Genomic DNA, 14476 nt, shown 5'->3' with positions numbered 1-14476 from the left:
AGGAGGGCGCTCTCTTCATAGACGCCGCCCAGTACGCCCGAAACTAGGACGACAATGATGCTGTCGGCGGTGACGAGGGTACCTCCCTCTTCGCAATGGCGGTCGTAAACATGACGGCGGGCTCCGTAAGGACCGTATCGTCGAAGGTAGCAGAAGAAACAGCAGTTGCATTGGCTTTAATCAACCGTCGGCAACAAGACAAAACAATTATCAGCGACTCCAAGATGGCCATTACGAACTTCACAAAGGGCTGGATCTCTACCGAGGCGGCCAAAATCCTGAACCGCAGAGCAGAAGACTTCAAGAACAGAAAAATGATACCAAAACACCTCAAATGGATCCCGGCGCGTATTGGGTGTTGCGTACTCCAGGGTAGCGTATCGTACTGCTGCCGAGGAGTAGCGGCGCCTGCCTATCGAAGCTCGACCGACGTTACTGATTGGGTAGCGTAGCGTTGTCGGCGGGCTGCAGGCATGCGGTAGACCATGGCGACCAAGCAAGGGCGAGACGATTTCTAGTGCGAAACTTGCACGGTTTATTCAAAGGTAGATGAAAGAAAATGAGAAAAGCATGAAGTGAGTAAGAGTACATTTCGGAGCCCCTTAAATAGGCTCTATACAATGTCCGTCAATGTCACGTGACTGGCAGAGAAAGAGGGCCCCTCCTCCTCTGGTTATACCCAGCTTGCTGAAAGAAAGAAGTCGTCCCGCCTCCCGGAATTGCAGACGCCTGTCCATCTCTTCTGCTCTTTGCGGGTTCGTGGAAGTTCTCCTCTAGGTCCAATTCGAGAAAAGGGTCTCTCTAAACTCCCACACCTACACAGACATATACACAAAAGAGGCCTGTACACTGCGGGGCTTCCAGCAGACAGGTAGACACTCGAAACGGTCATGGAGAATTAGAAAGTAACGCTTCATTTCGATGAGGCCTGGTGGAAGAAGGTCGGGTGAGAGAAAGTTCTTTCTGCACGTGCTGCGGGACGCCAACAATAGCAAGCGAAGTCACGCCTCATTTTGACGTGGCAGGGTGAGATGGTCGGTTGAAATTCCTTTCAACACGTGGTGCCAGACGTCAATCCTAACAGAATCTCCGGCGGGGGAGGAAGATCCCGATGCGTAGGGGCCAGCAGCCGCTGTTCGAGGGATCAGCGTTTCGGTAGCGGAATTCCCCTTAGAGGTGACGAACCCTTAGTTCGTCGCAGAATGATTCCTGGGAATGGTCATCAGTCCTCGTGGCGCTCTTGTGACGTTTCTCCCTGGTCCGGTCCGGTGAAATTGGTCTTGCAAGCAGGTCTCGCAACTTTTCGTCTCCTGCGTGAGCAAGCAATCACCCCAGAACCGTGCCGGACCCACAACCACAAAGCAGCGAGCACAAGGCCACCCTTGCCCAAGACACCCCCGGCTTAAAAAAAAAAGAAAACCCGCTACACATTTCCTATTCCCTGCTCGCGTCCCTTCCCCCACGAACACTAAAAACAGCCATTTCTTGAAAGCGTTAAGACGCGGCAATTAAAATCAGCTAACAATCGGCTACACTTCGGAAAAACGTATGAACGAACGTACAAATGCCACGGCAACCCGGGTGAGCATGAGACTTTCGTTACTCTAGGGACGACGACTGAAACCGTCGGCATTGCCGTTAAGCTTACCCTTCTTGTAGCGAATATCGATGGTGTACTGTTAAAGAGCCAAGCTCCAGCGCAAAAGACGACCGTTTTTGTTGACATGGACTGCAGCCATGTGAGGGGACTGTGGTCAGTCTGTATGGTGAATCTTGAACTAGCGATATAGCAAGCTAGCTTCTGCACCACCCATACTACGCAGGCGCATTCGTACTCTGATGCACTGTATGCTTCCTCACGAATTGAAAGCTTTCTACTGGCGTACACTACAGGATGTTCGTTCTCGTCATCTCTCTTTTGACAGAGCACCACCCCCATACCTCTGTCGCTGGCATCACACTGAAGAATGAATGGCTTAGAGTAGTCGGGCGCGTTCAACACTGGCTGACTCGTTAATGCTTTCTTCAGCATACTAAAACCCTTTTCTTTTGCATCATCCCACTTTACCGTTTGTGGTTCCGTTTTTCTGAGAGCATCCGTTAAAGGACTCGCAATATCGGAATACCGCAGGATATATCTTTGGTAATAACCTGCCAAGCCAAGCAATGATCTTATGTCCCGCTTGGTGCGTGGTTGCGGGAAGTTTTCTATTGCGGTCAGTTTAACGTCGGAAGGCTGATGATGACCTTGCCCTATTACACGACCTAGATAAGCTACCTCCGCGCGCGCTAATTGGCATTTGGGAGCCTTAACAGTTAAGTTGGCCTCTCGTAGACGACACGGCAAGGTTCACAGGTGTTGCATATGGTCGGCCCATGATGCAGAAAAGGTTGCTATGTAATCGAGATACGGAAGTGCAAAATCCTCCATTCCTCGTAGCACCTGGCTAGAGAAGCAATACGGCGCATTCTTCAATCCAAAGCTCAGGACTTTCGGACGACAGGTTCCCATCGCGGAAATAAACGCCGCAAGCCTGCTTGCCCTCTCGGTCAACGGAACCTGCCAATACCCTCTGACTAAATCGAGCGTAGAGATGAAATTAGCACTGCTCACTTTCTCAAGCCTTTCCTCGATATGCGGTATTGGATAAGTCTGGTCCTTCGTGATTAAATTGAGCCTGCGGTAGTCAATACCTGGGCGCGGCTCCTTTCCAGGGACCTCAACTGAAATAAGAAGTGAGGTATAATCACTCTCTCCTGGCTCGATTACAGCTAGCTCTAACATCTTGTTTATTTCAGCGGTCATGATTCACGTTGACGAGGCGAAACGCGATAAGCTTTCGAACGAACTGGGTCCGATGAGGTTAACTCGATGTCGTGAACGATCGCAGTGGTCCTACCCGGGGTGTCTGAAAATACGTCTTTAAATTCAAACACGAGTTCCCTCAGTTCGGCCTTTTGATTGGGATTCAACTTCGCCTGTTCTACTAACTTGTCTATGACCTCTTGAATGTCTCGTGAATGTCGTCATTGCGGTTAATTCTGGAAAGCCGACAGGCATCTCCTCAGGTTGGTTATTCAACGAGGGTTTCAGAACCATTACCTTTTCCCCAACTTCAAAGCGTAGCGTGCGAGCCGTCCTGTCATAGTAATGCTCAGCATTGCTTCGTGCCTTACGCGTTTCCTGCTCTGCGATCATTGTGGCAGAGCTTACGTTCAATAACATTCTGCATTCTGCCTCGCGAGACAATTGTCTCGCGAGGCTCCGCTGCTTTCCTGACCTTTTGCTTAGCTGGTGTACTTTCGGCATTATCACCTATAGGGCTGTTCTGTTTGGTGCTGGTTGACCAATCCTCCGTCAAACCTGTTTTCTCCACCACCGGACACTTATACACTGCCTTGGCCGCGAGCCCCCTTGGCTTGGAACGAGATAGGCCTTGCACTGTTCCCTCACTAAACCCGATCCCCTTACGTCGTAGCAAATCCTCTGATTTGTTAGAAAACAAATACGGATACTGCGGTGGGAGAAGTGCCGAGACGGCGGATTCAGTGTCCTGTACTCCAAAAGGGCCTTTGATACGAATCTTGGCCGCAGGGAGACAAACACTGGAGGCCTCTACGGCTTGCCTTATCGAAGCACATTCTCCTGTGAATTGGCCTTCCTCTACGTACGACGGATGCACCACGTCCATTGTGGCTGCCGAGTCGCGAAGCACTCTACATGGTTTGCCGTTTACCACGAGGTCTCGAATGTACGGTTCCAGCAACTTAGATTTTCTGCGTTACTACTTAGTGACATCAATACTAGTTTGGGATTTCTGCACCCCACGGAGATATGCCCCGTTTGCTGGTAGTTGTAGCTAACTACTGGTTTCTTGGCCTCGAAAGTTGTTTCCTTCTGCGTTTCTGCACTCCGTTCGCGTGGTTCCTTTTCTCTCTCACTTTCCTCGTCACTAGTTTTCATTAAATCTGACCTTTCCATTGTTTTATACCGACTCGACTTTGACCTTCGCTTTGCCTTGTCAGGTCTGTTTTTATTCATCTCCTTCTTAGGTGCTTCGTTGCCTTCGAACGCACGGCGGGTTACGCACTCCTCTGCGAGATTTTCCGCTTTCGTGATAGTGTCTACGCCTGGCCTATCCTGAACCCAATGCTTGATGTTTACTGGCAGCCGTCGGTAGAACTGTTCTAAAGCAACGCCCTGCATTGTCTTTTCGGCGTCGCCGAGTACACCCTCTTCTCTGAGCCATTCCTTCAGGTATACCTCCAAGGTGTATGCAAAATATGAATGACTCACTTTTGGTCTTCTCGGCTTTCCTGAATTTTTTCCTGAATGCTTCCGCTGACAATCTGTACTTTTTTAGCAGCTTCGCTTTGACTTCATCGAAATCCTCTGCTTCTTCTTTCCCCATGCGGGCGATAATATCAGCTACCTCACGTGGTAGCAATGTAAGCAAGCGCTGCGGCCACGTGTTTCTCGCGAATTTTGCCTTCTCACACGTGCGCTCAAACTGTACCAGAAAAAAGACCTGTGTCCCCTCCTACTGCGTAGGCTGCCATCAAGTCTGTCATTCTGCGCTCGCTTTCACGTGCCTCTGGGCTAGGTCTTCTAGAATTTTGAGCTTTCAAGAGCTCGATCTCTAGGCGCGTCATTTCGAGTGCGTCGCGGGCAACACGTTCTTCCTTTCCCTCTAGGCGCTTACGCCCTTCTTTTTCCTCTACGCGCTTACGCTCTGCTTTTTCCTCTTTCTCTAGGCGCTTACGCTTTTTCTATTTCTCCTCAATGCTCTCTAGGCATTCCGTCAGTTCATCGTTGTCTGCCCCCGTCGCTTCGATCGCTTCAATGATCTCCACCTTTCTGTCTGATTCGGCAATTTGAAGGCCCAACTCTTTGGCCAAGGTCAACAATTCCGGCTTCTTTAGTGCCTTCAAGTTCATGGCTGCCCTTAGTGCTGCTAACTCTTCACTCTATAACAACCTTGACGTACTCGAAACTTCCGTCAACGGTTAAAGAAAAATCGCTGTACTGTACTTTCTAAAAGAATGCGTATAGCCAAGTGATATCTCAGTCAAGGAAAGCCGTGTACTCACCGTATGTAGTCATGAATCCAGACACCTTCCTTCCGAACGTTGTCACCAGGACGAAGAGGCTACGATCTCGTAGTTGTCGTCCAAGTTGGGGTCTCCAGGGTTCCGTATCCCAACCGCTGCCAGTAAGTTTGTTGCGTACTCCAGGGTAGCGTATCGTACTGCTGCCGAGAAGTAGCGGCGCTTGCCTATCGAAGCTCGACCGACGTTACTTATTTGGTAGCGTGGCGTTGTCGGCGGGCTGCAGGCATCCGGTAGACCATGGTGACGAAGCAAGGGCGAGACGATTTTTGGTGCGAAACTTGCACGGTTTATTCAAAGGTAGATGAAATAAAATGAGCAGAGCATGAAGTGTTCAAAAGTACATTTCGGAGCCCCATAAATAGGCTCTCTACAATCGTGGGCGGGATCTTGCTTCCGTCGACGTCACGTGACCGGCACAGAAAGAGGGCCCTTCCTCCTTTTGTTATACCGAGCCTGCTGAAAGGAACAGGTAGTCCCGCCTCCTGGAATTGTAGACGCCTGTCCGCCTCTTCCGCGCGTTGCGCGTTCGTGGAAGTTCTCCTCTAGGTCCGATTCGAGAAAAGGGTCTCTCTAAACTCGCACACCCACACACACATACACACACAAAAGAGGCCTGTACACTGCGGGATTACCGGCAGACAGGCAGACACTCGAAACGGTCATGGCAAATTAGAAAGTCACGCTTCATTTCGATGAGGCCTGGTGGAAGATGGTCGGGTGAGAGAAAGGTCTTTCTGCACGTGCTGCGGAACGCCAACAACAGCCGGCGAAGTCACGTCTCATTTCGACGAGGCAGGGTGAGATGGTCGGTTGAAATTCCTTTCAACACGTGGTGCCAGACGCCAACCCTACCATAACCTACCTTGCCCCTAGACACGGCATTTCCTTCTGCTGCGATCTCAACAAGCGATTATGGGCACGACCAGTGGCGTAGCTAGGTCGTCTGGCACCTGGGGCCCATAGGTCTTCTGTCACCTCCCACCGCGGGTGTAGCTGGCGGAAAGAGGGGTATCTTCAGACGTATATGACACCCCCCCCCCTTCACTGGCCCCTTGCACCCGGGGCCCATGGCCCCCTGGCCCCCCGGCCCCCCCTGTTGCTACGCCACTGCACACGACGCCATCGCCCTCGCCGACCATGCACGCCAGCTTGCCCGTGCTCGACTGACGGCCCCACAAACCACTCTGCAGAGTCAGTACAACGCCCGCCATCGTGACGTAGTTTTCGCCTGGTGCGCTCATGCTCCTGCAGTCGCCCTCTCGTCACGTCGGGCTTTCAGAGAAGCTCCTTTCGCGGGCCCTACCGCGTGCTGCGCCAGGTGACGCCTGTGACGTACGAAATTGCTCCTGTGGGTTCAACCTCGTCCTCTCCTCTGGCGTCTAGTGATGTCGTGCATGTCAGTAAGCTCAAGGCCTACTACACTTCTTCCGAGTCCGGTCTTTAGTCGCTCCGGGGCGGCGATTTTGCCGCCGGGGGTAATGCTACGGAACAGTATTTGCGATCACGAAGAGGCGAGCAGTGTGAAGACGACGACGACGATTAGAGGCTAGCGCGGGCTGTTGCCTCTTGGCCAAGTGCGGCAAATTTTCTTTTAAATATGCTTGTATATAGCTTTTCGTCTGTGTCTTCCTACGTAACAATATATTGAATGTGCGGACGGTGTTAACAATGAAACTTAAAAAAAAGATGTTGAAGTTAAAAAGTACGGATGAGGTAGCCACCGTTGGTAATTCTAATGCGCTTGTCCTCGTATTGTCAGGATTGTCAGAAGCGAACGTATAAATTAAAAGCCGTACACGTCAGTGCCAACAGTGATGTAGCGAGCTTTTAGACAGAATAACATTTTAAAAACAAGGTAGAGAGAACTCAAAAGAAACCTCACATGGTGTGGTCAAAGGAACTCTGCTAATGGCATTTTAGATGGGTAGGGACAGTTGAATTCGGCATCGCCAGAGGGATGGCTCCGGAAAAAATCCAGAGAAGGCTCGGACCCGAGAGCCCACCCGCAATCGGCGCCTATGGTGCCTAGGATGTTACCCGAACTACCCCATAACTTCTATACCTTTGTCTGTGCATGTGTTTCTTCGTTTCCTTTTTTTCTGTAATCTGCATCTCGTTTTCTATGTGTGTGCATTTTTCTTTATGTTGGTCTCTCCCCTTACGCCTTTCCCTGTGCAAAGTACGAGTGTATCTACCTTCCGGTTAACCTCCCTGCCTCTCGTACCTCATTTATCTCTCTCTGCTCCAACTAGTACCGGAACGAACGGCTCAAACTGCGCTGCGGTGATGACGATTGCGTTAATGTCGGCAAGACGAAAAGGAGGGAGGGTTTCGCACACAAAATTTAAGGCAGGCTTTGTTGCGAAATATTTAGTTTCGCGTGACAGGGCTCCGCCAATGGCAGGGAAGCTTCGCGTGTAAACAGGCGCACAACTCTGCCGCCCACAGGGAACCATGTACACTACCTCATAGACTGCTCTCCCTTTGGCTCTTCTAGCGCACGGAAGTGATGCCAGACAGTTTTAGTATAGCGTATAGCGGCAAATGCAAAGACCTAGTGTCTTTTGTGCGTCTGCTATGCTATTATCGTCTGCTTGAAATGCGGTGTAGGTCAGCACAAACAGAATTAGCAACCATGGCAATCCTCTTCGCCTTCGTGACACCGATTATGCATTGCAATAGGACGCTCGTAAATCGTTTCAAGTAGAGTGAAATGAAATCTACTCCATATTGAGAACGTGCCTGCGATTTCCTACGGTAGGAGCAGGTAACAACGGTAGACGAGAATTATGCCCAGTGACATTTGTAACCGCTGTTCAAATTATTGTAATGGATCGTCTTTACATGTAGATCTATTATGCATCTGTAAGTGCTATTATCTTTGTGGGCTCGAAAAGTTGAGGCCACGAATAATTATAACTGCTACTACTACGCAGATGTAAACCTTCTCGCCACGACCAAGATAATATGATGCTGCCTGCCACGATTTTACAAGTAAATATGTTTCCAAGCGTAAACACATTTGACTGTGGTGTCTAGGTTTAATGTATTCATTGTCACTTCAACCGCACTTAAACTACAGCCACTGAACGAGCGGCATGGCGTGCCGCATTGATTTACATTGTCGACCAGAAAGCTGTCTTGGGCCACCTTCACCGACTGAAGAGCGGTCCTGCAGTCCCTTAAATCACCACGCGTACAGGAACAACTCGTGATTGACATCAGACGCCTGCGCAATAAAGCCTGCGAACTGCGACATACCGTTGTGCTGCAGTGTTTAGCAGCCCACGGCAGAATACAAGGCAACATCCAGCCTGGCCATGCTGTCAAAGCCGGACACAACACTTGTACAGAAATGGTCCAGATACCGTTCTCGGGAAAATATAACGTGACACTGATATCTTCCCACGCTTGGCGTGTCAAGCGATGCCTCTGGACTGATGCGAGCTACCAGTACGGACACCTGTACAAAATATATACATCGTGTGACTTTTACATGCCGCGAGGCCTCAATAGACAAGACAAACCGTACTTTCACTGCATAAGACTCAACGTGGCCTAAACAAATTACTGCAGGTGTAAGATTCAGCTCACGGACTCGCCAATGTGCTCTGAATGTAACGTCCCTAAAGACCTGCAACATGCTCTGTGCGACTGCTGTCGCTACGCGTCAGAGGCGGCACTGCACCTTCAACGGGACTCGAGCTTGGCACTACAGTACGATCTCGGCCCACGGAAACGCATCACCTGTGCGTTACGCGCCACGAGGGTGCTGCTGACGTTCTTGGGGTCACGAGCCTTAAAGAAACTTCGTAAATATCTCTATAGTATATATATATATATATATATATATATATATATATATATATATATATATATATATATATATATATATAGATCTATATATATATAGATCTATATATATATAGATATATATATATAGATCTATATATATATAGATATATATATATGAAATTATCATCAGGCACCTGCAGTGCAAGCTTGGTTTGCGATCTGTGTAGCGTTTACAGCAAAGCTGCTAAAGGCTTGACCAGTAGGTAAATGTGGCGTTGATTAGTGGATATATAAGATTGAGTGGAAGCGCCGCTAGGCGATAAGAAAACCACAAGGGAAGCCACTGCTGCATCTTTAGTTAAAGCAAAAAATATGCGTCGCAGGTTTTTGAGAAGGCGTGATTACTGAGTCTTTCGGGAATGTCTATTTTTTATTCCGTCTCAAGGTGGTCGATGTTCAAACACGCAAAAAGCTTCCACCTGGCGAGAACGGCGAAATTCTTGTCAAGGGGCCTACCTGCTTCAAAGGGTACCTGGGCATGGCTGAAGCTACGGCTGCTGTTTTCGATGAAGAAGGGTTCCTAAAGACAGGTAAGAAAATGAGCTGCGAAGCTTATACGGAGTTTACAGAAACAGACAGCTAGCCTACATGTTTCACAGTTTTTACGCACTTGCGAATGGCAGCGTACGCTGGCAAAATCTGTGCCAAATACATGTAGGCGGCTTGCCACAGTTGCAATAGAACGGACAAAAATATGCATTTTATTTCGCACTTTACCACTAGAATGTTTCGAGTGCCATTCCAGGTAGTGACCTCACGTGTTAAAGGCTAATAGGGGAGCGAAAGGAACATTATTGGTGATTTAGCAGTAAAATTGAGAGAAATGCGATAGCGTTAATTCGCACCTATTTGAGGTCCCAGAGCCAGCACCTTGAAGAAAGTGTGGTTCAGGCACTCACTGCACGCACGTCCTGCTTCTTCGATGAGGGAAGTGCTCCTGACCGCGGTGTTCCGGAGAGCATGTGTGATATTTTTAAATGAGAGAGGAGGAAAAACAGGACTTAGGACGTTGGAGGACGTAGGATACATTCGGAATAGATGCTGAATGAGTTGGGACGAAATTGGGACTCTGCTTTCCCTTCACTACTTAGTCATTATCTCATTTAGCAGTTAAACAATTACGGCCAGTGGTGAAAGTGCATACTGGAATGTTCCTTTTCTAAGCAATGGTGGCAATCAAGGATAATTGCCTAGACACCTTTGATGCTGTGAGAACGAACCATGCGTGTGCCCTCTTTTTATTATTTTGCTTGATCAGAAAAAGACTTGCGCAGTATACATAAAGTCCGTTAGCTATTGCAGAATCTACTCAAGATGTTTGATTGAGTTGGGCATGAACTGAATGTCGTTCGTGCAGTGACAACCTGGCTAGCCACAACGAAAGAATGAAAAGTGAATAGGACAACATAAATAGGTGCACAGTAATTATATTTCGTGTCAAAGCAAACCAAGAATATTCAGGGATAAAGCTTTGCAATTAGAGCAATGATCTCACGTGCGAAAGGGTTTACCCAGTAATTGTTTTGTGTTTACGTTTGTTAATAGTTAACTCCTAAAACAGGTAGACCATGCCCATGAAATCAAGCCAATGAAATCAAGCGCAGGCTCATATGGTGCAAGATACAAGCAAGACAGAACACTACGACATACCTTCTGTAACACCAATGCCAGCATGAAGCAGCTAGCTTGTAGGCAATAAATGTTTGTTCATTGTTTCTGTACAACCGGTAGCAACCTCTAATGAATAAACTGGATGTTTGCATCGTAAGAATTAGTTAACTATTGCCATGTACAGGGCAGTATAAGAAGGTAAGGAAGCATTTGTTGCCATTTTTTTTATTGTGCTAAAGAAAGGCTTCGTTCTTCAATGGAGCTCTGTGACGAATGCAAGACTGTCCTGGGGAAATCTGCAATGTGGACGTGTTCTAATATCGTCCAGTCCCTCAACAAGTAGGAAGACAAATGCGGATAACCCCGCAAGCACTGCGAAGCGCAACGCAGAAATTTGCATTTAGGAAGCCACAGGGACTTGGCATCTGTGCTGAACAAAAAATTGTTCAAAAAGAAATCCTATCGGATATTCATTCACTACAAATCCATATGTCACGAGTAATCTTTCATTCGTTCTCGTATTGCTTACAATTGCGCAAACCTTTCTGCAGCATTTTCCGTGATGTAAAATATCCTTAAAATATCATAGCTACTTGTTGAATACATTGACGTGTATTATTAGCCCCCAGGCTCTCCTGTATCCTGGCGCGCATGGCACAATAACATGGCTATGCACAATCACCTCTTTCCATTCCTCTTAGATGAAGGCGGTGTTTATTGTTTCCGAAAATGTGCTTGAAAGCATAACTGTTTATCATTCTTTAGGCCTCTGAAACGTGTATGTTAAATATCGTTGGTAAGACATTTCCTAGGCCGTAACCCGCCATGATATTTTAACCAAGCAGTGATGGTATTATATGGTCAAGCCATGCCATTAGTACGACTGATGTGCTGCTTCCTCTAGGAGTGTCACTGCTGCCATTCCCATTTCGCAAACACTCAGACATGTCCAAGTTCACTTCGTAGCCTGTGTTGCAACACAATAAATATGGCGTGTTACACAGCCCATATATCGTTGTCTTAATCACTAGACATACAAACTGGTACGCGACATGCAGTCATATGATATGCTGTTTGTAGGCTAGGGGAATTTCAAAAATAATTTTTCTCACCCTTACAACTTGAGCTGATGGGATCTTATTTATATTAAGCAATAATCTTACTCAATTCGCTGCTGTGGATATGATAGCAAACTTGACAGTAGCACTGCACACGTACCCTCAGACCGCATTGTAGACATGCCTTGTTAGATACTACGGCTGGCCATTTGCTCGTGGCGATACCACATTGCTCGTTGGCATTATCTATAGAGCCCCCGGAAGCCCTGTTGAGTTTTTGTATGCGCTTGACCAGCATTTAAATAACATAAGGAAAGACAGAAGTATAATTATTTTAACAGGGGATATTAATTTACCAGGTGTCGATTGGGATGTGAGGATTACGGGGCCAGTGGAAAAGCCTAGCGCTGATATAATGTTCGAGATTATGCTGAAGCATAACTTTATTCAGGTAGCTCATGAGCCGATCAGGACACAGGGGCAAAATCAATCTCTGCTGGATTTGTTATTTTTGACTAACGGAAGATTTAATTATAATGTCGACATTGAGGAAGGCATATCAGATCATAAAACAGTAGAAGCAACATTACTATGGGAAAGACGCAATTAGAAAAAATCTCTCTGTATATGTGTATAATTTTAATTGGGCTGACGACACGTCTGTTATCGACTACTTAGAACGTGCTCTTGATAATATGTCGGTTGATGATGACATAAATAGGGTTTGGAGATACTTTGTATCCGTTGTTCGCGCCTGTTTAGGAAAATATGCGCCCAAGAAAATCAAGCGCATAAGAAAACCGAGTCCATGGGTAACTAGAAACATTATTCATTTGAAGCGGCCACTGAATCGTACACGTAGAAGGATGCCGAGGCGATGTGAAAAAATAGCCAGTCTGAGTATGCGAGTTAGAAAAGAATTAAAAGACGCGAAGGCGGTATTTTTTTCAACAACACTGGTGGATTACTTGCAAAACTCGCCTAAAAAATTCTGGAATTACTTATCTGGTTTTGCGTGCGACAATAATGAAATTGAGGTAGACGGAAATGTCTGCACTAAACAAGCTTTGGTCGCAGAGGCTTTGAACAGTATGTTTAACTCTGTATTTGCACCTGGCCGTAATATGCACCCCATAAATGCGAGTGAGGGTTTGTTGCTGTGTGAGGATAGAAATGACGCTGTACTTTCTCGAGAAGGCATTCTAGCATTGTTGTTAAAACTGGATGCCAAAAAATCTTGTGGCCCCGATGAGATACCCAATGAGTTTTTAAGGCGTTATTGTGAATGTATATCACATTTTTTGTCTAGAAGTTATGCAATGTCATTTCGTATCGGAGGTGTGCCAGAAGATTGGCTCCTTGCACGCATCGTACCTATATTTAAAGCGCGCAATAAGTTATTGGCGGAAAATTATCGGCCAATTTCCATTACATGCTCCGCGAGTAAAATGTTTGAACACATAATATCGAAACATCTGGTTGAATATATAGAAAATAACAACTTATTCTACAGAAACCAGCATGGGTTTCGGCAACGTCTGTCAACAGTGACGTAGCTTTTTGAGACCCGCCGTGGTTGCTCAGTGGCTGTGGTGTTGGGCTGCTGAGCACGAGGTCGCGGGATCGAATCCCGGCCACGGCGGCCGCATTTCGATGGGGGCGAAATGCGAAAACACCCGTGTGCTTAGATTTAGGTGCACGTTAAAGAACCCCAGGTGGTCAAAATTTCCGGAGTCCTCCACTACGGCGTGCCTCATAATCAGAAAGTGGTTTTGGCACGTAAAACCCCAAATATTATTATATTATTAGTAGCTTTTTGAAGTGTCTCATGCTTTCGGCCTCGCAATTAACAACAACGAACAAATTGATATTATAGCAATTGATTTTTCGAAGGTTTTTGACCGGGTGGTTCACACAAAACTCATTGAGAAATTGTATAAACTTGGAGTTAATACACAAATTGTGAAATGGATCCATGCGTACCTTACAAATAGAAAGCAATATGTTTAAATAGCAGGTGAAAGATCATCCTCCTTACCTGTTTTATCTGGTGTGCCACAGGATTCGGTTTTAGGACCAATTTTGTTTCTATTATATGTAAATGACATTGCTTATGACTTGCATCCCAACATTGAACTGCGTCTATTTGCGGATGATTGCCTTATTTACTGTCGCGTTAAGAATGTCCAGGATCAAGTGTTGTTGAACGAATGCGTGCAAAGAATTTATGACTGGTGTGTTACGTGGGACATGAAAATTAATTTCGATAAATCAACTTACATGACTGTATCTAACAAGAAAACCCTGTTGCTTTTTTCTTACAGAATAAATAAGAGCCCACTTCAATATGTTAGTAAGCTTAAGTATCTTGGGGTCACAATCACGCACAATTTGATTTGGAACTAACACATTGAAAACATTTGTGGCTCTGCCCAACGCAAACTCTGTCTGTTAAGGCGAAAGTTGCAAGACGCTGCACCCGTGGTAAAGCTCAAGGCGTACAAAACAGTTGTACGGCCCACACTTGAATACAGATGTATAGTCTGGTATCCGCACCAAGTGGGCTTGATAAATAAACTGGAACGAATTCAGAGAATAGCCGCACGGTTTATCTTTAATGCTTATCAAAGGATGCCGTCTGTAACTGCGTTATTATCTCGTGCCGGTTTGCCCGAACTCGCAACGCGCAGAGAAATAGCCAGGTTGAAATTCTTGTACCAAATGTATAACAATAAGATGAATTTGGACTCCAGACTATACTTGCGTCCCCCTGGACGAGTGTCCCCACGTACAGGCCACCCTCATGCTGTAATGGCCTATGTGCCGCGCGTTGATGCCTT

The 14476-nt window shown here is 46.8% G+C and overlaps 1 protein-coding gene across 1 annotated transcript in view; it reads left to right on the top strand.

Moving 5' to 3' along the window:
* The window catches only part of LOC142558616 (uncharacterized), a 217623-nt gene that overhangs the window by 153673 nt on the left and 49474 nt on the right, over nucleotides 1–14476 (top strand). The window contains exon 9 of the mRNA XM_075670792.1: nucleotides 9353–9497. Within this exon, the coding sequence (XP_075526907.1) occupies nucleotides 9353–9497 (145 nt within the window). The remainder of the gene's footprint in view (nucleotides 1–9352; nucleotides 9498–14476) is intronic.

This window comes from Dermacentor variabilis, chromosome 9 (genome assembly GCF_050947875.1).
Source record: "Dermacentor variabilis isolate Ectoservices chromosome 9, ASM5094787v1, whole genome shotgun sequence".
Taxonomy (NCBI): domain Eukaryota; kingdom Metazoa; phylum Arthropoda; class Arachnida; order Ixodida; family Ixodidae; genus Dermacentor; species Dermacentor variabilis.
The sequence above is the reverse complement of the archived record's forward strand: the minus strand, read 5'-3'. Positions and strand labels throughout refer to the sequence as shown.